Genomic DNA, 26513 nt, shown 5'->3' with positions numbered 1-26513 from the left:
GTATGTAGCCATCTTAGAGATCTCTCTCTCTCTCCACGGCCTACCTAGGCGTTTCTCTCTTCACATCGCCAGTGTAAAGTTCACCGTGTAGGATTAAAGATCTCGTCATCAGCAGCAAAGCGAGGTATTACTAGAAAATGAGCGTTATTCTCATATGACCACGCCATCTCTTGAGGGAGTTACATGAGTGTTTACGCGGTACAAGGGCTGTGTAATGAGGTATAAATGTTAGCTCCTGTAGCTGTCATGATGGGAGACATGTCTGTCAGTGCTTCATATAACGCTTGTAAACACCCCGGATCAAACGACAGTTGTCTAACTCGCTTACCGTAAGGTTGTCAGTTTTAATCTGTCAGTGATTAGATGGTGGGTTAGTTGCTGGGATTGTTGAATTTATTACACCGTGGTTGTTTTAAGGTGCAAAGGCTAACAGGGTGTTTTGGCTAGCTGATGAGTGCTACCACTAACACTGCTGTTCAGTATAGCTAGTTTTATAATCCGTGATCTGTCCTGTTGATCATGTCCTGAGTTAATTAGAGGCTAATCCTCAGAGTTACAGTATTTGGGGTGAAGTACAGACTAAAGCCGTTAGAGTACTCCGAATTGAATCCTTCACAGAAATGTGTGTGAAAGAGCAGCTATGAAGTTATCTTGAGCTGTTTATACAATTCCAATTTGACAGGTCGAGTGAGCTAACAGTTGTGCTGATAATTATTAGTATGACAGCCATGTGACTGTTTTTATTATTATTGTTTTTTTTTAATGTTTTTAATTTGTTCTCACTCGCGAATCGCTGCAGCGATGAGAGGTTAAGTTATGAAATTCAGAAGAAGGTCTGTGTGTGTTTCCACGATCGCTCTCATCGGTTTTCTCTCTTTAGTTGAGGAGCAGGGAGCGAGAAATGGAAAACACGGAGTGGCGTCTCGGAATGGGATTGCAGAAGGTTTGAGACGAGGAGTGGCTTCAGCTCCAGACAGGCTTTTGGTTTTTGTTAGTTATTCCAATTAGCTCGATGATTGATTCTTTTAGAACAATTTTCCTTGTTGCAACATAACTGTTATAAAATCAATAATCACGTTTGCAGTTGTGTTGGTATTCTTAAAATCGGCATGAAATGAAAATTCATCACATCTATTTTCTAAGTGCATGTTATAGATCTTATTGCGAACGATTCATCCATGTCGATGTCTCTTTTCTTTTTTTCACCTCGTAATTTTTAATTATTCAAAATGTCGTAACTGGACCTTCTGGTGGAAATGACAGACTTCTCGCTGGTGATGTATGCCGGATTTCTCCAATCATTTAGTCCGCTTAAACCCCGCCGGCCCTGCAAGCTTGTTCAGTTTTTCCCACTTTTGAGAGCAACATTCACATCTCAAAATCTAATTAACAATTAATGCATAGAAGCAAGTCCCCATCTTACATTTTTTTTCTTTTCGAAAATCCATTACACTCAAATGTACATCACAATACAGAGGAAAATATCTGTTACTTCTGTTGTGTTATTAAAATCAGCATGTGTATGATTATATGCAACCTAATGTACCCTACCTTCAACATGTCACTCACTGTAAATGAGCACACTTACCAGCGACGAGTGCTGTATATTTAGTCAATTCAGTGAAATTTTAGCAGTCGTTCTTTTTTATTTTTCAAATATGTTGAGACATTAAAAGTTGGTGTACAGTCAATGCCATCTGTATGCTTGTAAAAGAGCAGTTTTTAGCTGTCGTAGTATGATACACAGTTCATGCTTAATTTACCTCGCTCCCACAATTGAGTACTCTGCATGAAAAAAGGTGGGTGAAGTGGTAGGCTACATAGTTTTGTGGGCATTTTCTATGAAAGACCAATATGTGGCAATAGGCGTAGTCTGTTTCAGGGTGGAAACCAGCCTACGCATCTTCTCCGTTTTAGTATCTGTTTTTTCAGCAATTTGGTTAATTTTAGAATTTAAGAAGTAGTTCTGTGTTGAGAGTCTAACCCAACAGTACTTTTAGACTAAATCGAATGCTACCATTTCGCATTATGAATCTGCATCCTATGAATAGTAGGGGTTTCTTCCTCTTAATTCTCATGAAAAATTAGAGGAAGCTTGTACAGAATTGGAAAACACCACTTCCTGAAATAAGCTAAATCCAAACTTCAACATATTTTCGGGCTTGAAACTTTTAGGCAGAATTTTGCGAAAAACACAACTTGTACAGGCAAGAGCAAATTAAATATTTCTACTGAAATGAAGTGGTCGGAATGATGGCCTGTTATTCTTGTTTCAGTTGTTCATTGTCACTATTATCCAGCTATCATGTCTGCCAGCAGATGATCTGACTCTTGATCTGGCAGATGTAGAGCACACTGGTTTACAGGACAAAGGTTACGGCACACTGATAAGTACAGAACATTGGACATTGAAAGAAGCCTTCCATTGGTTTACATCAGGTCATGACTCATGGTCAATGTCATTTTAATGTTTAATTCAAATTAGAGCTACACAATTCATCGAGCCCTTGAACAAAGGGGATTTAAGACAATGACAGGATTCTTTCTCCATTTTACAACGGATCCATTGTCTTTTCTTACAGCTGATATAATGTGTGCTGATTATCATGCAATTTATGAACAAAATGAGTTTCTTTAGAAGTACATCTTACTTTCCAGCTTGTATATAAGAAATGGTTGTGCAGAAAGTGTATTATTGTTCATTATTTGGGGCTGCTAAGAGTTTCTAACCTGTTATGGTTTTGCAGTTGCCATTTTATTTGTTTTAAATTCTAAGTTTTGTACGACTGGTGACATAACCTGGACTTTGGTCTGTTCCTGGTTTAAGTGTAACAGTGGAATGACACGACATAAGGGTCGTATCCTGGTTGAAATTATTCTGACTGTTAAAGCACAAACATTTTATGACATTTCAATTCAATAAACCCATAACTCATATCCAGGAGATGTTCTGAGATGTTCTTTGTGCATCTGTTCAGCGACTCCATATCTTTCTGCATTAAATTCCAAGATGTGCTTTGGGAGACACTTACAAAAGGTGGAGGTTTGAGCTCAGGCCTCTGTGGGGATTTCACAGCCATGTGAATGACCGCTAGTAACCTCTCATGTGCCCTCTTGCTCTCTTTTTCTCCCTCCTTTTTCCTTCTCTCTTCTCTCTTTTACTCACTCATTTACCTTCTCTTCTGTCATTCTATCCATTGACTTGTTTTCTCTCTTGCTTTCTTGTTTTTATATAATCCTTCCGAACAGCTCAGCTTTGGAGCTATACGACCTCCAAAACAGAAGTCACTCTAGTTTTTCCTCTCTTTGTTTTTCTGTCAGTCAGAAAACTGTGACACTGAAGTGAAGAGTCTATTATAGGAGAGAAGTTTCCTCTGATGGCATCCTTACTATTGGAGAGAAAAAATGTGATGTGCTGTTAGTGACGCAGAGAACAACATGGATGGACAATAACAAATCATCATTCTAGGGGTAAGTGGGGCTCTCACTCACATTAACATGCTTCAGTGCCCATATACACACACTTTACATAATATATCAATACATTTGGAGTGTTTTATTGGATGCTGAAAAGATTTGACCTTTTTTTTTTGTTCATTTCACCTTAATGTTCAAATCTACAACTCTGTATTCATAGTTATATGTGTTTTAATTGTGTCATGCTAATGGTCCAGATGTTTGCGTGTGTAAACTTTTTGTGTAACAGTCTAATTCATGAATTATTTAACTAATCTTATTGGTATATCGGCGTAAAAATTCACCAGAATAAAATTCTTGGTGATTTTCATGTTATGGCCAGTATTATAAATCTATTAAAATTTAAGATAAATTAAAACATACTAAAAACTAAAATAAATAGTTTGTATGCTACAACTGAATTTAGGAATACCGTTTGATTTAGAGAAAAAGTGATCATAATAATAGACCCTCATGTCATGATTCGATACAAATCGCAATACGGAACTCACAATACGATACTATCTTGATATTTTAAGCCAAAATAAAGAAGAGAGGTTTTTATTATTAATATTACTTTATTATTATCAAAAGAATAATAATATTATTATCAGAACCCACAAATATCCCCACATTGCATTTATTATACATTATATTCAACATTATATATAGTAGTTTAATGTAGTAATGTCACTGAAACTCCCTAAGCTTTCATTTTTCTCATGCAGCACTCGTGCTTTCAGTGCAGGAATTCGTTGGATCTCCTACACAGACAAGCTGCACGCACAGACACAGACTCTTTCGGCACTCGCTATGTCCCGCCTCTCCCTCTATTAATGCACTATATAAGAATAAACCATCTAAAATGCATTGAATAATCGTACTACTAAAACTAAATGTGATATAGTGACCTATATGGGCTCCGGCGCATCCACTTTAGATGATAAATGCAATAAATCACAGTTCTAATCACAAGAAAGCATGTCAAAATGATACCCTAGACTCTAGTCAGACAGTTATAACTAATGGATTTTAATGAATAGTAGGGTATTTTATGACAAGTTGTTTGTGTTTGGTCCGAAACGCTGTTTACTGCATATCTTTTTCAATATAATTTTAGGAAGGCCTGGAATACATTTGGCCTGTCAGTTAACAACATTGTCATTTAAAGAAGTTCCCCTTAGAATGCCTTGTTTTTTTTCCCCTCCTTTTTTTCTAGTAGTATTTTATTTTTGTGAGTCATGGTTCTTTTTTTTTTAGCTGATAAGGTCATTTTGTAGAATTGTATCAGCATTTTTTTGCATGGTCACATTTACTCTTGCACAACAAAGTTTCACTGGCAAAGTAGGCAGGACCCGCGTGTGGTTGTGAACTGCCCATACAGAGGTCACTGCCAGAACAAGTAACTTGCTATTTGGTTAGTGCTGCGGTTTTTGCATCACCAAACTTTAACTGATGTGAAATTTGCTTTGTGAAATGTATCCACCATTGGAAGTCCATCAGGAAAATTCCTTTAGGTAAATTGTATGTCATGTCAGGGTTAATGTGATCAAGCCTTTACCCAAAGCATTCGTCCCCAAATCGGATGTCCATCTCATTTCCTAAAACTCTCAAAACAACACCCATGATTTTTTTGCACTTTCAATTCCTATTCTCAAGTAGGCTGTTCAAACAGCATGCTTAGTTGGCGAAAACATGCACTCAATTCAATGAATATTTCTCAATTTTTCTTTTTTTGCTTTGCACAGTTTAGCTTAAGAAAAAATTCCCATGATGTGAAAGGGTGACTGTGTAGTTTTTGTGAGCTTTCCATACAGAAGTGTGACTACTTAAGGAACTGTACTGAGAGTCATTAGTATAGATCAGCTTTGCGTGCACTTATTGTCAGTGAGAGTGGCAGACCTCTACTGCCCATAATATGTGACTGGCTTGTGTGTGTGTGTGTGTGTCATTGTTGCTTTGATTCTCCTTTTGATTTGAACACACTCTGCTGCTTGCTGTTCTACTCTGTAGGTGGTTTTGATTTAGTATCGAACTGTATATTCAAAGTCAGTGTTAGTTTGAGGCAGTTCTTGTGACTGAATATTAAAAACAGAAACAGGCAGTTTTTCAAGACTTCAACTTTGCCTTTCATTGTGCTCTGCAGGTGCAGTGCTGGTTCGTTATGACAAGTGGCTGTGTGGAAGATGTCCACCCTTTCTACGACTGATATCACTGATGTTGGTCATGGTAAGACTCTTTGTTTTTCTTTCACTAGAATGTGAAAATGTTCACATACAAAGGGTAGATACAAATCAGAAGCTGCCAGAACATAGTTGAACACTTTAGTCACACCTATAAATGTATGAATGTCATTGCGTTTGATAATAAAATATCAAACCAAGTGGCGTTTATTTCTAAGAAAAATAACACAAGTTTATTTTAAGCAAAACATTTTACCAAAGGTTTTGTGAACTGAAAAAGTGACTCCATATATCCACTAAAATCACCTTGACACCAGTTATTTAAAAGTAATTGTGTTATGAGTAATGCATGTTTTTTTATTGTGTTAATAACAAAATATCAAACCAAGTGATGCTAGATATTGTGTTAGTGCCATCATTTACTCACTTATCTTATTCCAAAACTATGACTTTATTCTGTAGAAACTAAAAGAAGAGATATTTTAGTAAATATCTGGGTAAATTAATAGTAATTAATTAAAAATTAATAGTAAATAATTTTTTCATCGTCAGTACAGCGGAAGTCAGTGGTAACCAAAACTGTTTGCCCAAACTGGCAGTGTACAGTTGAATTTATGTAGTTACATTTCAAGGTGTTTTGCATGATTAATATGCTAACGTGTGATTTATTTGTGTTAATATGTTTTTATATAGAGGTGTGGGTAACTAATATAAAACTTTTTTTAAAATTTTTCATTATTTGCAAAACTTAAATTTCAACAAAAAATACAACATTAGAAAAAGAATAAGTGGGGGAATGCAGAGGGAAAAATACAATTTATTTGATAATTTTTCTATAATGCGAAATGTTTTTTTTATTGGTGGAACTTTTTTAGGTGATGATAATAGTAAATGTAAATCTGAAACAAATACTTTTTGGATTTAAATTTAAGGTATCTTGCCTTGTGAAAGTGGTATTTACCCATCATGCAAATGAAGTTTAAGACATCATCTAGCTCCTCGTTGCCATAAACATCACAGTGAACAATAACCTTAATGACAGAAATATTACACATATGTAAAAACACAAGAAATAAGAATGCTAAAGTTTGCAGCCAAAAATGTTTGGTGTAAGAACAGAAAAAAAGAGAGATATTCTTCCTCCTTTTGGCAGAAGGAGCCCAGTGGTAAAACGCTTAAGATAAATTTACCTAAATCTTTAATGCACGGCTAATAATGATGATCATTTTATTATTTAAAAATGTTGGGCACTGTCCATACTTTCCAAAAATTAACATATGGGTAGAGTGCTAACCATCTACCATAAGCTTTAATGTGATGGAATTTTCCATAAATTTATGCATTCTTGACCTAGGTGTGTTAATGTTTGTAATACATAAAAATAGGTTATATCAGTGTGTTATATTAAAGGGATATTCACACGAAAAAGAAAATTCTCAAGTTGTTCCAAACCTGTATGAGTTTCTTTCTTCTGTTGAACACAAAAGAAGATATTTTGAGGAATATGGATAACCAAATAGTTGTGGGGCACCATTGACTTCCATAGTAATGAAAAAAAAATAAAAAATACTATGGAAGTCAATGGCTACCGTCAACTGTCTGGTTACCAACATTTTTCCAAAATATCTTCCTTTGTGTTCAGCAGAACAAAGACATTTATGCAGGTTTGTAACAAATTAAGGGTGAGTAAATGATGACAGAATAAAAATGTTTGGGTGAACTAACCCCTTAATGCATGTTGTTGGTTGTGTGGTGTGTTATAGTCACAGTGATTTGTCATCCATTAGAACTAGAGAAGTATAAAACAATACATTTTCAAATCTAGTTGGATTCTTGCTTCAATGACTAGTCTTAAGAACTCCCTGTAAAATAAAATCAGTGTGAAAAACACAGCATGTTACATGACCAAACGTCATCCGTATGCATGTGTATGCAGCGCCATATTAAAAAATATCTAAAGAAAGAAAATCAAGTTGTTCTCACTAATTGGACACCTGGTTGATCATCAGACCCAGCCCTAAAAGAAAGGAATGTGTTGTCGTTATGTACAGGGGACTCACTGTGCTGTGCCAGTGAAGAGGGCCCTTCAGCACTGACAGCAGAAGTGAAACAGGAGACTCTCAGTCAAACGGCCCCATACAGCACCTCGCACAATGAGCTCATGGAGCCCAGCGACATCAAGATGTACCCCTCAGACGACACCCCTGCACCAGGTGAGCTTGAACATCTGGAGGATACATCTGGACTCATGTCATAGATCATATACTTCACATTGGTTATAGTGCTTAAAATGATAATGCAGAGTTGAACTTTACCTGTTACATAATGTGGGACATGCATGTCAGTATGTGTATACAATATGTGTGGATGAACTGCCTTAATTTAAGTAAATAATAATGCATTAGTTAGTTAATTTATTTGTGTATGTTGCTTTGGATTTGCAAAGCTCATACGTTAGTGTCTCTGTCCTGTGTGTGTTTGTGCAGGGGGTCAGCCAGCGAAGAGAAAGAAGGGCCCTGCTCCCAAGATGATGGGGAATGAGGTGTGTAGCGTATGTGGAGACAAAGCATCTGGCTTTCATTATAATGTGCTGAGCTGTGAGGGCTGTAAAGGTTTCTTCAGACGCAGCGTGATCAAAGGAGCTCAGTACAACTGCAAGAACTCCGGCCGTTGCGAGATGGACATGTACATGCGCCGCAAGTGTCAGCAGTGCCGTCTGCGCAAGTGCAGGGAGGCGGGCATGCTAGAGCAATGTGAGTGACGCTCTTTAACCATCAACATCTACACTGCCATTCAAAGGTTTGGGGTTGGTCTGATTTTCAAATGTTTTTGAAAAGAAAAAGAAGTCTCTCATGCTCATCAAGGCTTCATTTATTTGATCAAACATACTGTAAAAACACTAATATTGTGAAATATTATTACAGTTTAAAATAACTATTTCTATGTGAATAGAGATATTTTTTAAAGTTTTTTTATTCCTGTGATGGCAAAGATGAATTTTCAGCATCATTACTCCAGTCTTCAGTGTCACATGATCCTTCAGAAATCATTATAATAGGCTTTATGCTGATTTGATGCTTAAGAAACATTTCTTATTTGTATCAATGTTAAAAACAGTTGTGCTGCTTAATATTTTTGTGGAAGCTGATTTTCAGGATTCTTTGATGAATAGAAAGTTCAAAGAACAGCATTTGTTTGAAATAGAAATGTTTTGTAACTTTATAAATGTCTTTACTGTCACTTTTGATCAATTTAATGCATCCTTACTGAATAAAAATATTAATTTATATTTATTAAACCAACGATAAAATTTTTGAATGGCAGCGTATCTTTCTTTTTCACCCATGTCTGGCTTTTTTCATTAAGCATGGATGTCTCAGGTAGTCCATGCAGCTGTCGTCAAAACTCTTATCTTATCTATTATGATATGTCCATATGACATTGTGATCGTGTGCTTATCATTCTGTTAGCAGCTTTATCTGTATATCTCTTATAGGTGTGCTGTCAGAAGAGCAGATCCGACTGAAGAAGATGAAAAAACAGGAAGAAGAGACGGCACGAACCTCTACAGTGGCAACACCCAGCCCTGCCCCTGAGATGCCACCTCTGGCTCCTGAACAGCAGGAGATGATCGAAAAGCTGGTGTCCATGCAGAAGCAGTGCAACAAACGCTCTTTTCTTGATCGGCCCAAAGTCACTGTAAGTGCATTTATGTGCACTGTAAGAGTTTTTCAAGCAGACTAAAACAGTAATTCATCATTTTAAAATGTAATTGTATTACTGAAATCGTACCATCTGTTTTTTGTGAAATCGGACTAACAGACCTAGATAATACGACTGTAGCTTTGCTTTGTCACATGTTTATCAAACTACAATTCATAGTTTTCACATGATGTCACACCCTTATAGAAACGCCCACCTGGAGGGCAAAACAAGTCTAAGCCAGTTATTTTTTACCAGGTTTGTACTAAGTACTAATGTACAAAGACAGTGATATTAAAACATCAAATTCAGTATACAACTTACTGATGATGCATTCTATATACAGGTGAACACAAGTGCCCAGAATATGAACGCAACATGCTAAATTGCATGTTTAGGGCCAGATTTACTAACAGCTTGCAGCAGCACAAACCCTCTTTTGGTGTTAAAAAACTACTATCAGGATTTAAAATCCTGAGTGAAAGTGAAAAATTAGCACTGAAAAGGTGTGGACAGGGTTATTTTGCGGCTGAGCATATTGCATATGCATTTGTGGGAGTTTCCCTTTCAGAGGCAAAATTTATGGGAGGGGAGAGTATTTAAAGGCCCACTGAAGTGACTTCGAACGCTCAGCTTTGTATGATGCGTTGACGCATGTCCCCGTTTTCAAATAGCCAATAGCGTTTAGTTTACCTCACAGACTGCAAGTCGTACTTGACAGCACCATGGAAGTGAATCCGAGCGCTGATGATAAGTTGGATTCAATAGTAGAGGTGTGAATAAATTCTAGCCATTTCATTCTTAACCAACGTACAGTTGGAAAATAGAATAAAACTAGAGCGTCTGAGCAACCGAACACACATTTCCAACCCATATTGCTACGTGACGTGTCAACGGTCGCTTTGGCCAGGTGGTATAGGGGGCGGAAGTCGCGGGACGCTTTAGATTCTAGAGAGCATTTGATTGGACAGAAGATGTGATGAGAAGCTAAAGTCTGCGGTGATGTCATAAAAATCTGTGATCCATTTCAGGGGGCCTTTAAATACTAAGGTTTGCTCTCATCAATTTACTGGTATTTGCTCTATTATTTACCCCCCAAAAAAGGATGTCTTAAACCTGATGCTAATTTGCACTGCTCTCGGTAGATTGCGTTGGTCATTACGGAAATGATTCGGCTGCGTCTGTGTTCTTTAATTTGCGTGTGATCTAGAACTTTCCTAGCCTGACGTCGTCATACTCAGATTCTAGTCAGAATGTGAGTCTGATACTGCTCCATTGGGCTGTGATTATGGGGCGTGTTTCAACCGAACCAGGAAGGAAAATGCCTCTGCACTCAATAGAGACAGAGCGTATTTAGGCCACGCCCACACCGGGGGGGAAAACAATCCAACCGTCTCCATTGACTTTGCATTGCGAGAGGCTGCCTCCTTGTCATTTCTGACTTATAACAAAAAACAAAACAATGTCTAAAAGCTGCTATGTGACAAAAGTGTACAGCAAACAAGCTAAATAACACAGAAATAACTTTTTATAATCTGTCGACCCCAAAAAACGAGCATTTAAGGACACAAAAGTGGATACAGGCAATTGAAACAGAGCGCAAGGTGTCATATTACACTGAGAACAAGGCTACGTCCACTGGAGCAGGGAACGTAATCGGCGACAGTATAGCTTAGCTTACAGAAATATAGGCTAATATATAAAACTGACATTTGGATATTTGACTTACCAGTGACAAAATGTTTACTGCATTTTTTTGTGCATACTGAGTGTCAGGATCCCACAATTTACCCATTCGTTCCAGCCTGTACCCACTTTTGTGTCCTTAAACGCTAGTTTTTTTGGGGTCGACAGATTATAAAAACTTATTTCTCTTTTTTTTAGCTTGTTTGCTGTACACCTTGTCACACAGCAGCTTTTAGGCATTTTTCTGTCTTTTGTTATAAGTCAGAAATGACAAGGAGGCAGCCTCTCGCAATGCAAAGTCAATGGAGTCGGTTGGATTGTTTTCCCCCCCGGTGGGCGTGGTCTTCAGATTATGACGCGTTGCGCTCTGTCTCTATTGGATAGACCTACAACCAATCAGAGCAACGGAGTAAGTGATGTATGTTCTTCATTCATCTTTCCGATCGACAAATGCCTTGATCGCGGTTCTCTGTTCCTCTTTTAAAATGAATGCGCTGTCGATATCTTCTATAACAGACGCGATGGCGGAATCTACACATGATGTTTCATAAACAAAGTTCAGGAGGAGCACGTTCAAATAATCAATCCAATCAACTTGTCATCAAACGATTACCATGTCTACCCTATCAGCATAATAGGCATATATTTATTCACTCTGTCAACTCACCTAACATTCCTTGACAGTTTTCAGCATCCCTCCACTCACTCTCGGCTTGTTCTTCCACAGCCTGGAATACGGGGGGAGTACTTTGGGTTCGAGCCCGGAGCCTCTCCTCAGACAGTACGCCAAATATGCATTTATTCTATCTGACTTGTTTGTAAGTGTGAAATCTCAATTCTCCAGCGGCAGTCATCTTTGTTGTAAACGAATTCAACCCAAGCGCTTGTTGGTGACGTGGATGATTACGTTACTGTTGATCATCTTGTCCATCATCGTATAAAGCCCGCCCTGACAATTTGATTGGTCCGAACAGCTTCTGGCATAATAGCTCCACAACGGATCAAGTCCAGACCGAACCTCCCGACCTAAAAATGTCGTGGGCGGGGCTAAGTTCGGCTGGCATCCAGGCTAGAACTTTCCACTCCCATCGGCGCTATTTTGGAATTGCGCTCGCATGCTAATTTGCCCTGTTTAGTAAATCTGACTCTAACCACTATAAAGAAAATGCTTAATGTGGCTTAATGCATTAAGACCAAATTCACCATACCCCCTATTAATTAAATATTATCTATAGGCAAGCAGATGAAGCCAGAAAAAAGTGAAAAATAACTTCTTTTTTTAAAGGCTTAACGTGCAATTTAGGGTGTTGCATTCATTTTCACATCTGCTTGCGTGTATATAGTATGCATCATCAATAAGGTGTATATTGATTTTGATCTTTTAATATCAGTGTCTTGATACATTAGAGTACTGCCTGTGCTTCAGTTCTATCAGTGTTTTGCCTTCCAGGTCTCCTCCGTACCAGTCATGTGACTGAAAACTATGAATTGGCGTCTCCATTGTGCCCTTGCTTCGAAAGACGTGTGTTTAATCCTTCAAATATCCAGTTACGCATTGTGCCATCTTTCTGAATCTCTGATGCATTGATCCTAAATGTTTACATCAAGATTTGTTGTTTTTCAGCCATGGCCACAGAATCAGGACCCATTAAACCGAGAGGTTCGACAACAGCGGTTTGCTCATTTCACTGAGCTGGCCATCATGTCTGTGCAGGAGATTGTAGACTTTGCTAAACAGCTGCCTGGCTTCCTGGAGCTCACCCGTGAGGACCAGATCGCCTTGCTGAAGACCTCAACTATTGAGGTCAGCCTGACTGACCCTTAACACACATTGTTTTCAGTCATGCTCTGTTACTGTTTTTGTGTGCACAGATGGAACACTCTTGTTTGGCAGACTTGTCTCTGCTGTTGTTTTGTAACTGGAAGTGCTTTAGAAAAAAATGCCACCCGGTGTCAAATTTTGTTTCTCGTGAAAAACCAAGCGCAGCCGATACCGCTTGTTTTACATACCTGCTAAACTTTCTTTTCCCCTGTAGATCATGCTGCTAGAGACTTCCAGACGTTATAACCCAGCAATAGACAGCATCACCTTCCTCAAAGACTTCAGCTACAATAAGGAGGATTTCGCCAAAGCAGGTACTGTTTGAAATGTTGTTGTATGGGTGCTCGATTTAAACTTGCCTGATGGATAAAATAAAGAAGAATATTATTTGTTAACATTAGGCAACTACAACTAATGATGAAAACTACTCCTAAAGCATTTAATACTTTTAGTTTAATGTTAATTTCACCTAAATTCATGTGAAAGTGAAAATTAAGTCAAGTTTTAAAATTGTTCGTGTTTATATGTTGTCGAACCATGTGCAAATTCATTAGTCAACACCATTGCTGAGTATTTTCTCCTTAAAACTGCAGTGAACCAAAGACAGTCTCAAAAACGCGGTTTGAAATCACCCCTGTTTCCTACCGTCACTTACATGTAACCAATCCTGTCAAAGTGTGGGGTGGGGCTTTTCTGACATTAGAGGGTTGTATCGGTCAAAGAAGCCCCAAGAAGGTTGTGGTTTAAAAATAAACATTCTGACATAAACACTCAGTCAGCTACACTGTTTACTTCTGAATATTATAGTTTGGTTCCAGAACGTGATAAATCCATTTTGATTAATTTGAGTAAAAATGTGTTTTCTTTACCAAGAAAGTGGCAAGATGAAAACCACTATTTTCTGTTTCAAACTTTCACATAGCATCTTTAGGTTATAATAACATAAAAAATGCAAATCCAGATTTTGATTTTCAAAGATTTATTATAAAAACGGATTATTTTTCCCCAAAAATGCAATAAATTCATGACACTTTTTTTTTCCAAAATGCAATTAATCCATTGAATCAATATAAAAGTTATTTTTTATCATATTGAAACTGTTGAAATCAGCCATCGCTAAGAAATATCTCCTGAACTTTTTTGTTCAGCGATCAGCTCACAAAAACTGATTTTGCACGGGCACTTTGCACTGCTCCCTGAATCGACGCGCTTATTCATTTGTGGATGTAAACTGAATCTATAAGTCAGCTATGCTGTTTACTTCTGAATATTATATTTCATTCTGGTGTGCTTAACGTTATCGCTACTGTGTAAATGCTATTCACCAACTAAACATATCCTTTTCAATGCGTTCACAGTCTCTTTCACGGGCATCATTTGTAGTTGCCTATTCACAAACTGTTTGCTCAAGCATAGCGTTTTCTCAGAGTTCACTGTGTGCTTTCTACCATGCACAAATAAAATTGTCACTGAACTTTTGCTGTGCAATTGTAACAATGTGCACTCAAACACACCAAACCAACAATTACTAAAAACACACTTAAAAACTTATTTTGCACGGGCATTTTGCACTAGTGTAACCAATCCTGTCAAAGTGTGGGGCGGGGCTTTTCTGCAGTGAGCACAAGAACACCTTTAAAGAAGGGACAGGAAAAATCGGGTACATTTTAGCAATGTAGCGAGTGAATTGTGATGTATATTACGATGTTATGATGAACTATGCCTTTCTCCACTGACGTTCTATGATGTTCAAAGCGTTTGTAAGGATACTGATTGTTAGAAGGCAGCTGTTTGTCTCTGAGATGGCGAACAGGAACATGGTTTGTACAACATTGGCAACACATTATTAGCTGTTTGATAACGTAGTCAAGCCAATGGCTGATCATATCAGTTTGACCCTTCGCTAAGCCACGCCCGAAAACCGCCACAGGCCAATCGTGGCTTAGCAACCGTAACTAGGCGCGGGAGGTCTGGCAAGCTTTCGAGCGAGGGAAACATGCCGAAGCGTTGTGCGTATGGATTGTGCAAATCTAATACCCGGTATCCTAAAAGTTTGGACGGGGTGGTGGATTTTTTTCCCTTCCCGAAACCTAAAACCCAAGGGAAGAAATGCCGGGCGTCATCGTCATTTATATAGCGCTTTTAACAATGTAGATTGTTCCAAAGCAGCTTTACATTGATAATAGGAAATTAAAAGTAAAGTGTTTTGGCTTTATAGCAGCTCTAGAATAAAGTTATTGTCCAGCTCGTGGATCAAGCAGTGTGATTAAAGGCAAGTCGGAGGCTCACTGACATAACTTACTTATATATTTCAGCATTTTGTTAATCGACGGCCTAACTAGTAACTTACCCCAATCCGATCGCGACTCTCCCGGTGTTAGTTCTAGTAAAAAAAAAACGGTAGTTAGTAAAAGGAGGGAACATCAGGGGGCTTGCCGGAGATCTCTAAGGAAAAGGTTGTTATGCAAACTTAATCAGTTCATAACAGTAGTCACTAATGTATGAAGGTAAATCAGTAGCAAAACTCGAGAGCACGTAAATGTGAATTTGAGAACTTGTACAATAAATATTCGTACTTGTACATGAACATTTACACTCACAGCTCCAATGTGAAAACCTGTCAAATAAAAATCTGAAGTTGAATGTTGAAATTTGCACTCGCATACAATAGTCACAAACCTGTATTCTGAATCTGAAGCTGCAGACAAGTAGACACAAATGTGTAAAATGCCATTCACAGAAATACAACGACAGACACAAACTTGTAATATATATTTTGCGTTTAATCTTACGTTCACATTCGCAGTACTACCTCAAATAGGCACTTGCAACTTCTCAAATCTGTCACTGCAATTTCAAATTTCGCGCCTTGACTTTTGCTACTCTTTTCGCGATATATCAGGTGCAAAACTAACTTGTGCACTTGAAACTGAGAGGCGGCGAGAGAGAAAGGGGGGCGGGAGCTGGGGTGTTCAAAGGAGCCGTTTTATTGGTTGGCAGCTAGCCAATGAAATGGGACTTCGATGATGTCACGAAACCCGTGTGCACTGAAATGCATTAGACTGATATTAAAAGAAATAAACGATATTATCAAACTCAGTAAACACAATGCTTATAATGCATACTACAGAAAAGCAGATGAGCACAGAATATGACGAAAGAAAGCAAATGTGTGTTCAGTGCAAATAAACTTGCTGCCTGTGTTTTATTAATAATTTAACAAATTATGTGTTTTTTTTGTTTTTTTTATTTATTTATTTTATAACTGTTGGTCCATTAAGTCTTATTAAGCGTTTTCTTGGTTTTCTATGGGAGGAAAACGTACAATTAAACCCGTTGCATCCATATTCAGAGCTCAATTGCTTTGCTTTATTTGTATGGTGTTTCCTGAGTTTGGTCTTTTAATACCACTGTCTCAATTAAACGCGTTGTGTTCATATTCTGTGCTCATCTGCTTTTCTGTAGTATGCATTATAAGCATTGTGTTTACTGAGTTTGATAATATCGTTTATTTCTTTTAATATCAGTCTAATGCATTTCAGTGCACACGGGTTTCGTGATATCATCGAAGTCCCATTTCATTGGCTAGCTGCCAACCAATAAAACGGCTCCTTTGAACACCCCAGCTCCCGCCCCCCTTTCTCTCTCGCCGCCTCTCAGTTTCAAGTGCACAAGTTAGTTTTGCACCTGATATATCGCGAAAAGAGTAGCAAAAGTCAAGGCGCGAAATTTGAAATTGCAGTGACAGATTTAAAGGCAGGGTAGGTAGGAATGGTCTAAAAAACTTCTTTTTCAAATTTGTTTAAACTTTATGTACATATCAATACATAATTAAAATGTAAGTACTCTGAAAAAGAAAGTATAAAAATCGAGTGTCTGTAGACCTCTCAGGACTGTTTTAAAGACAGTTCATTATTTCCATTCACTCCACCCCCTCCCTTCTGGGCTCCTTCCAAAGCCACGCCCCCAAAACACATGAACGCGCGACTCCAACCGCTGAGCTGAAGACGCATTATTTACCTGAGAGAAGCAGAGAGGAAGGAGCACAGTGCATGTAGTGACATCATGTCAGAATCACATGTAATAAAAAAATCTAACGCTAATTGCTTATGAATATAAACAAATAAGATGTATTTTAGTACTCACTATCAAGCTAGCATATTGATATTGGTAAATTTAAAATATATATATTTTTTGATTCGTTAACGAGCTAGTTATATAAGCTAAAAACAGGTTGCATTGATACACTTTTTTACATTACCATCAGTTATATTGTGCTGAAGATGAATTTCGTGTAAGATTCATAACATATATGGTGTTCTGCATGTAGGGGTGGGAGATATTGACAAAAATGAATATCTCGATATTTTTTTCCAATATCTAGATATCGATATTCAGGCGATATTTTTGCCATCCTTCAAAGAAATGTGAGCAAACTGGCAAAAAAGGTCCAGTTGGTCTTTTGACTTGCTGCATTTGACCTATATTATTCTAGGCTATAGAAAAAAACAATAAAGGAGCTAACTAAACAGAATCTGTGGCAGCCCCTACTTTTTCCACTTACAAAAAAAAAAAAAAAAAAAAAAAAACTTAACTAGGCACTTCTTGCAACAGTGATTATTAAATCAAACAACAATATTGTTGATGATCAATTCAAAGTAAAAAAAAAATAACATTTTCAAAACAGTATAAATCCATTCATTTTTCCCCCAAAACGCTATAAATCCATCTTTTTTTTTTTCTTCTAAATTTATGGTTTGTCTTTTAAAAAAAGTTTTTGTCTTTTATTTTTCGTGTTTGCATTTATGAGGAAAAAACAATATTACTTGACAGTTCTCCATTATGGACGCGAGCGCTCTGAAAGCTGCACTAAGACTTTCAAACTTTAACAGAGACCTCAAAACAGAAAGCACAAAGCCTTTCTTTAAAACGAATTTCGTTTTGTATTAATTGTATCTTAATTTTAATATTTTTTTTTTTCATTAATTCATTAATATTTTCATTCCTGGATTAAATACATAAAGTAAATATAGGCTATCAATCACAACATAAGGTGCTTGAACTGGAGATTATATCATCGTGAACCGAACCGTAGCCTCGCCTCACAGGCCTAAAAAATGTGGAATATATTTACAGAAATCTGGTTCTAAACAAAACCATCCAAAACAAAATAAAACTATGTAGCCTAAATGTGCATTTCTCCGGTGCATGCGTTCACTAGCCTACTGCGAAGATCGCGAGTCAAATATCGTCAACTTCATCTTTGCAGCCGACACAGAAATTAATAAACAATTAAAATGTCTTATTGCAATATTTTACACATTCATAATCATTACTTTTGCTGGTTCTTTGAGGCAGCTTTTTAGGTTTATGGCGTTTTGGAAAAGAGCTCTTCACGTACGTACAAACACCGTTTCACCAAGGCACAGCAGCCCTTCAGCACATAAGAACAAAAAGAGAAAAAGCACGGACTTACTAATTACGAAACTTTGATGTGGTTGAACAGCTGAAACAGTCACAAATTCCTTTGCAACTCAAACCTTCTCAGTACGAGTTATGATGGAAGAGAACAGCATTACAGTTTTCAGCGCGTCCTCCTTTGATTGCTGTGTTGTGACTGGAAAAGTGCATGCAGGAGCACATGCGCAAAATGTAGGTTTGTAAAATGTCCTTTTGTAAAATAAAAATAATTTTAGGGCGAAGCAGAGGAGGTCGTGCAAGAGGCCGTGGCGTGCAACTAGGGTCCGAGGAAGTAGAGGCTGAGGACGGGGTGGTCGCTGGAAAGCCACGATGATATTGACACGCGTTTTATTTCTTTGTTTATCCAAAGACTTTTTGTTCATTGCCTTTTCTAGAACTGTCTTCTTTTTTTGCCTTGTTTGCCTTCACTAACTGCATGCCGGTAATGTGAATTTTGATTGCTCTTTGTCTGCCATTGTTTTGCTATTCCTAGGTTCCGTGCCTCTCGAATTCCTCAAATCAAACGTGCGCGCGCAAGAGGGCAGATCCCGTGGCAAAAGGGTGGTTGCCATGGTTGCGAGAGAGAGTGACAGTCGCCTAAGCCAATCCTTTGATTCGTCCCGAATCGAAATAATGAGCTGTGTTTAATACAGATTAAACGGTCTAGAGTCACTTGATTTTTATACTCTTTTTTTCAGAGTACTTACATTTTAATTATGTATTGATATATATAGAAAGTTTTAACAAATTTGGATCTTTTATTTTTATATAGTCCTACCTACCCTGCCTTTAAGAAGTTGCAAGTGCCTATTTGAGGTAGTACTGCGAATGTGAACGTAAGATTAAACGCAAAATATATATTACAAGTTTGTGTCTGTCGTTGTATTTCTGTGAATGGCATTTTACACATTTGTGTCTACTTGTCTGCAGCTTCAGATTCAGAATACAGGTTTGTGACTATTGTATGCGAGTGCAAATTTCAACATTCAACTTCAGATTTTTATTTGACAGGTTTTCACATTGGAGCTGTGAGTGTAAATGTTCATGTACAAGTACGAATATTTATTGTACAAGTTCTCAAATTCACATTTACGTGCTCTCGAGTTTTGCTACTGATTTACCTTCATACTAATGTGACCCACGACGTGTGAGCAGTAACGTTAGCCTGGCGCGCTAAAAATATAAGCGGGAGAATGTTATCATTGCAAAGTGGTCTAGTCAGGCTAATGTCTTGTGTTTATTCCACAAGATTTATGGATAAGCTGTTTGATTTATAATCATTAGATTATTTTCAAATTTCACTTACCATAGCTGTTCCTCAATTCGTGTGTTTCCCATTTGAATGGTCAGCGTATGAGGCGGCTGCTGCTTGCGCTGGGACCTACAGTATAGCCTTTAGCTTCAATTTTGATTAAATTATTCTGTAATCGGTTGCATATTATGTCGTGGATATATCCCTCGACTGCAGTCCCTTTTGTCTTGTTTTCTCAGATTTTCACCTGTTCGCCAAAAATGACTAATTATCTCCTTGGGAATGTCTGACACCGGTGCATACATACTGTAATAGACGTGCCAGGCGCAAAAGCTTGACAGGCATAGCAACAGTAACTAAGGAGGGCGGGGCTTAGCGAAGGGTCAAATCGTGCTTCCTTTTCTTCTTCTGAATCAGTTTCTGGTTCAAACATATATGTAAGGGATAATATACATCCAGCCGGTTCTCTCATGGTTGAGAGACTTGGTTGAATTCTAACGTAGAATGCGGTCTGTTATTTCTTGATAACAGACCGCTGCTAAGTATAACCAGAAAAGGACTTTGGTATAACACACCCCGTTGCCATGAAAAACAGAGCGTTGCTATGGACGCAGGATTCTAACCGTAGAGACGGAACGGACTATTTTCTTTAGCGGAAGCAATACAATCGTTTTTAAACCAATAAACTCCTTTTTAAATCAATATTTTGTGTCAAATTATTGATTTATTTGGTAGGTAGCCATGTAATAACACGGCTACTTGCCACATAAGTAAATAATTAGACACGCAATATTGATCGGAGTTTAAATATTTTATTAGGTGTTTAAACGCAAAGCTTCCGCGGAGATAGCAGTTACTAGGTCATACCACTTATTACACAGCATTTCACCTCATAAATAATTATGGAGATAAGAGATATTGAAAATCTTAAAATCGTACCTGTTTGTATTTTATAATCCAACAGTGGGCAAAACAATCGTCAGAAAATGGCAGCAGCTGCGTTTGTATGAAACAAGAGAGAGTGAGTCCACGATACTTGTTAAATAGTTAAAATGATAGTTAAATATCTGTACACAAAATATTGATTCGACTGAGTTTTAGTACTTTATTAGCTCACCAAATGCAAAACTTCCACAAAGAAAAACCGTTCCTAGCGCTTCTGACTTCTGTGACCCGGATGAGCCTGCGTTAACTGTTTTGAGCGGTTGTTATCTGGGAATAACATACCGCTGGATGGCGCTATTGACCAATCAGAATCAAGTATTCCACAGAGCCGTGTAATAAGGCTGAATTAAACCACATTGTGTAGTGTTTCCAGCCTGTTCCATTGTTGTTCCATCAGACGTCATTCACAAGAGAACTCTTCTACCGGATTGCTACGTGCTGTGAGACTGAATGCATGGATCCGCTGTTTGGATACTTTATAGCTCTGTTTAATTTGTTTGTTTTAATCTTCCTGGGAATCTGACCTTGTAAGACTACACTGCTCAATAAAGGATCATTTTAACGATTCTTAGTTTGAGACATCACTGTTCTAACCGGACAAAGCTGCAAGCTGTTTAACCCACCCGAACCTAAACTTCACAAGTTTTTTTCTAGTGTGGCTTAATTTGAGACCTATTTTTGTTGTTCATGCCCTGATATGATCTCTGTCCTCTCTGACTCACCTGTAGGGCTGCAGGTTGAGTTCATCAACCCCATCTTTGAGTTTTCGAAAGGCATGAACGACCTCAACCTGGACGAGGCAGAGTACGCTTTGCTCATCGCGATCAACATTTTCTCAGCAGGTCAGTTTGACACACAAAACCAACATTATGTTGTTTGTCTTCTGGTGAGTCTTATCAGGCAATTTCTCACAAAACTAATGAAATGCAGCATTATTCATTTGCGTCAATCACACTGTGTTTGTGTGTGTGTGTGGGGGGTCAGACCGACCGAACGTGCAGGATCATGAGTTAGTGGAAAGACTACAGCAGCCATATGTGGACGCCCTGCACTCCTACATCAGAATAAAACGACCCAACGTGAGTATGATTTACCTCTTTTAAAATACCCATTATTTTAAAATGTAATTTATTCCTGTAATGCAAAGCTGATTTTTTTAGCAGTCGTTACTCCAGTCTTCAGTGTCACGTGATCCTTCAGAAATCATTGTAAAATGCTGATTTGCTGCTCAAGAAATATTTTGGAAACCCGTAATACGTTTTTTCAAGATTATTTAACGAATAAAATGTTCAAAAGAACAGCATGTATTTGAAATAGAAATATTTTGTAACATTCTAAATGTTTTTACTGTCACTTTTGATCAATGTAATGCATCCTCCCTGAATAAAATTAATGATTTCTTTAAAACAGAAATTTTTTACTGACCCCAACAGAACAGTAATGTATCGAGATTAGTTTGTCAGAGGACCACTATATAGTTTGTCTGTTGTGTCCTTTTACGTCCAGTAGGTGGCACTGGTGATTCCACACTTGCAACAATAACATACAATAACAATCGTCTATAACCAGTGTTATTTTAGTATTATTAAAATACTATTATAGTATTTGTTGATATTTTCAATTAGCTTTATTTTATGTTTTCAGATTTTAATTTATTTTGCACTGTTCTTGTAATTTTTATTCCTTTTTAAATATTGCTATTTAGCTTTAATTTATTTTTATTTCAGTTTTAGTAATTTTAATGCTTCAACTTAAACTTGTTTTATTTAGTTTTTCATCTAATATGAGTTATATTTTATTTTAGCTTTATTTGAATTAACGTAAATATTTGTAATATTTTTACCAATAAAAACACTGTGTAACGGATGAGGTTTTGCTATTACTATGTATTCCTAATCATCCACTACTCTTTAATTTCCATCAAAGGATCATCTGATGTTTCCCCGAATGCTGATGAAGCTGGTCAGTCTCCGCACACTGAGCAGCGTCCACTCAGAGCAAGTCTTTGCTCTGCGCCTCCAAGACAAGAAACTCCCGCCTCTACTTTCTGAAATTTGGGACGTGCATGAGTGAGCCAGACCTCCGCCTTCAGGACAGAATGAGCCATTGTCAGGGAAACCTGGGTGGGCAAGAGTCGTCTACAGACCGAACACATGGTCCTTAAGGGCTGAAATGTCTCCCGGAGTAACAAGGAGCCTGGTTTTATCATTCTCTTCCTTGACTTCTATATTTTGGACCCAGTGGTCAGTGAGCTGCTTCCTTCGAATGTGCTTTTGATAGACTGTATGGCCAGAAGTAGCTCAGGGACTGATCAAAACAGGTAGTGGATCTTTTGAGCTTGGGGTTCCGGATGGGTTTGGATTCAGAGACTTGCTTGCTAGAGTGAGTGACCACAAACAATGTGGTCATGTTTTTGTTTTTTTTATTTTCATGTTGTACTAAATGTTTCCAGTACCAAAAGCTTTGAGCAGGTTTTTGGCAATGGTTTCTACTCTCTAATTCACAGAAGAGGTTGTCTCTGAGGTTGTTCATTACAGAAATGTTTATTCAGTGTTTTGTGGTTCCACTCTGGCTGATTGTTTGGCTGACAGCATTCTGCTATTTTGAATTTGCATAGATCACGCACAGAATTGAGGAAGTCTTCTGTTAGTAGTAGTACAGGCTAATTCGCTCATTTTTATTATGATGTTTGACATGCTTTTAGTCTTGTGATTCATGTTAAAATGCAATCTTTTGTTAACACCCAAAGGTTTTTATAACAAAAATCAATCAGTGCTTTACCAGTGCCGGCCACATTGATTCAGACCCCATGTTACACTGATCCAGCACATCACAACGTTCACAAGGAATTCTGTTTTCTGCTGGTTGGAATATTCAGAAAAGAAAAAGAAAAAAAAAAGCCAAATGGCCTGATTTTATGAGGTCGAATGTACTGCCCGATGTTTCGGAGTGGTTGAAAGTGCTTATCAGTGTAGAATATGGTTGACGGGGATCGCTAAGAGTCACTGGATCAGAATCAGTGTGCTGCTCAACTCACAGCGACTACTGAGATACATATACCTCTGATGTCGTTTTTCTTTTTTTTCTTTCTTTTTTTTTACTCATCAGTTCTTCTTGGTGGAGGGCTGATATTGTTTGACAGTTCGTTCTTAAAACATTAACATAAATGCACAAAATATATCTCAGTTTGTTGCCTAAGATGTCTTGATTACTGTGTTTTTGTTTTTGCCCCCAGAATCGAACTCAAGTAACAAATTAACAGTACAGTAATATATATCCTCCAAAATCAGTGGTTGAGATTTTTTTTCATAATAACATTGTTATATTTAGCTTTATATACACCCAGTCATCTATAAAGATAGTTTTGTCAACTTTTATTTTCACATACTAAATTATTTCAATCTTTAATATTCATTTTTATGTGATTTGCAATTATCTAGCATAGTCTGTTTTAACACACTATTGTTGTACCTCACTTATACATTAGGATAATATTCAGACAGTCTGAATGCACTTAGAGTAAAACCTGTCCCGTCCTCATCAAGAGAGATTGGCAATGTATGTGAAACAACCATATCACAGCAGTAGCTCTGAAATAAGGGACTTGGCGAGTGAGAGCACTTTGTAATGTCTACTATGCTCCGTGACAATACAAAAATCTAGTGTGACCATGTACGATTCAGGTTTTACTGATTTTAAAAACCACTTTTATGAATTGATGGGTTGTTGTGAATCAATTTAACATGGAAACTAACATGCAAAAAAATGAACAGAAAGCTACATTTCTACGATTGACTAAAACAGTTGGTTTGCTGTGGCATTATTTGCCCTGACTGTGCATATTGAGATTTGTTTGCTGACTTAATTCATAATCCATGTGTATGTTTTTTTTTCTTTTTTTTCTTTTTTCTGTCAGCTAGATAAATTGCTAATGCACATCGTTTTCCTCAAGCTCTTTTTGCTTTCTGATTTTATTTCCAAGCTCGTTTTATCATAACAATAGATTCTAATCTTTCACAATGGCTTGATAACACAGGTGAATTGATGCAGGTGTTTTACCTTCTATCCGTTCAGATTTCAGGAACATCACAGTTGGCTGAGCAGCCAAACTCACAGTTCACTGACTGAAACGTGGTCTAAAATCTACTGAAAGACATGTATTGTTGATCTATGATCTTCCTGTTTATCTGTCATTGCTTATCATCTGTTTGTGCACATGGGAGTTGTGAAGGCTTAGATGAATTCTAGTCATTACTGTAATGAGCGTAATTAGCTTTTTCTCCAAACTGAAATGATAAAATGATCTAACAGAATGTTACTACATGAGGCAGAGTGTAATGCAAAGTTGATTTTAGTTCTAATTTATTTGTACCCTCTCAGCTCAGTGGACCTCATTATTCGAATTAACGTAGTCTTCAACAGAGAGTCATGGAAGAATGAAATAGAAATGCAACCTTACGTTTTAACGCCTTAAGTCCTTGGTATACTGCTTTATATGTATAAATTAAAAGTAGACTAAATTTATTGTTTTGTGAGAGTATATATTTATCTGATGAAAATGCTGAAAAAAAAATAGATGACTCAGCCTATTCTTTATACAGAAATACATTTACCTAAAACAGGGAACCTCCGTATTGTTTCTGTCTTATTATTATGCTGTTTTTTAATAGATCAGGGGTTGAACCTGTAAATAAATACTGAATCTGAGCTTACAACATTGGTGTCAGTGATCTGTCTATTAGCACTTGTGTTATGTAAGCATCTCTCTGCATCCTAAAGTAAGTAATATGAGCTTCCGACGGAAGCAGGATTGTGTTTGTGTACTTTATCAAACCCACCCACTCTGAGCGATATGCAAATAACGAGACGCCTACGTCATTAGACATCAGCGCTTCAGAAAATAGACTTATCATTGGAAGATATCCAGTCTGTAGCACACAAGGAACGTTTTCATTTTTAACCTCGTGCCAACTTGTCATTGTTAATTAAACGAATAAACGCCACAAAACCCGCTAGTTCACGTGTAAGCATAAGCGTAAACGTGAAGAAGGCATGTCCCCTCTAGATGCATGAATGGTACGGCCCAGCCTCCGGCTGTATGCGGAACTCACGCTCGGTTTGTAGTACAGTAGTGATGGGAGTGATTCTTTTCAGAGAATCGGTACTTTTGAACACATCCTTTTAATAAACCGGTTCTTTTTAATTTTCTTCTTTATTTATTATGTTTTTCTCCGACAATGCAATCTATCAGTGCAGTGATTTTATTGCAACAAATAATATAACATTTACTAGCAAAAAGCGAAATAAAAAAACGGAAATTCTGAAATGAACTAAATCATACACCATAGAAGAGTCTAATTAATTATTAAAGTTCTTAAATCAATTCAAATATACATCAATATCTTTCTTTAAGAAAGAACAGGCTCAGAAATCCACTGGAGTGGTTCTATGTCAACATGTGGTAGGCCTACACAACAAACCGAAAAAATAAAGAATTACACCAAGGACACTTACCAATAAATTGATATATATATCAATATATATATATATATATATATATATATATATATATATATATATATATATTTTTTTTTTTTTTTTTTTTTATAAACTGGTTTGTTGTGTACCGCGTGATGACGTAGAAGCACTCAATTTCTCATTTAATTTATAATTCAGTGTAAAGTCATAAGGAATCTAGTGATCATTTACGTTTATTATTCTTATAATAATAATAATAATAATAAATAACTTCTTTTTCGCCCTATCAGTTCCCTTCCCTCCAAATTCTCTTCCTATCAATTAAAACATCGATTCCCAAATCATTACTAACCCAAATCATTACTAATACTTGTCCGAAAGAGGCAGTTCTCTGTTCTGTGAGTTGGTGACTCAAGAACCGCTCGACCGATTCACAGACTGATCTTTTTTTTTTCTTTTTTCTTTTTTTACATAAATAACAAGACAACACATTAAAACAGATGCATGCATGTGAAATTTAGCTAGAAGG

The 26513-nt window shown here is 37.3% G+C and overlaps 1 protein-coding gene across 2 annotated transcripts; it reads left to right on the top strand.

The window, feature by feature from the left end:
- Position 1: 1 nt before the first annotated feature.
- nr1h3 (nuclear receptor subfamily 1, group H, member 3) lies at positions 2-25221 on the top strand. Of its 2 annotated transcripts, XM_084107524.1 has the most exons (11): positions 2-124; positions 3322-3471; positions 5603-5685; positions 7691-7852; positions 8126-8392; positions 9136-9338; positions 12652-12831; positions 13064-13163; positions 21235-21348; positions 21491-21585; positions 22433-25221. In XM_084107524.1, exons 3-11 carry the CDS (start codon positions 5643-5645, stop codon positions 22577-22579), a joined length of 1311 nt encoding a protein of 436 aa, XP_083963650.1. In that variant the 5' UTR covers positions 2-124; positions 3322-3471; positions 5603-5642; the 3' UTR covers positions 22580-25221. The 2 variants fall into 2 exon arrangements, with proteins under 2 accessions (XP_083963650.1, XP_083963651.1); XM_084107525.1 differs by lacking the exons at positions 2-124; positions 3322-3471 and adding an exon at positions 5311-5465.
- The last annotated feature ends 1292 nt before the right edge of the window (positions 25222-26513 follow it).

Source organism: Abramis brama (assembly GCF_963993115.1).
Source record: "Abramis brama genome assembly, chromosome: 3".
NCBI lineage: Eukaryota > Metazoa > Chordata > Actinopteri > Cypriniformes > Leuciscidae > Abramis > Abramis brama.
The sequence above is the reverse complement of the archived record's forward strand: the minus strand, read 5'-3'. Positions and strand labels throughout refer to the sequence as shown.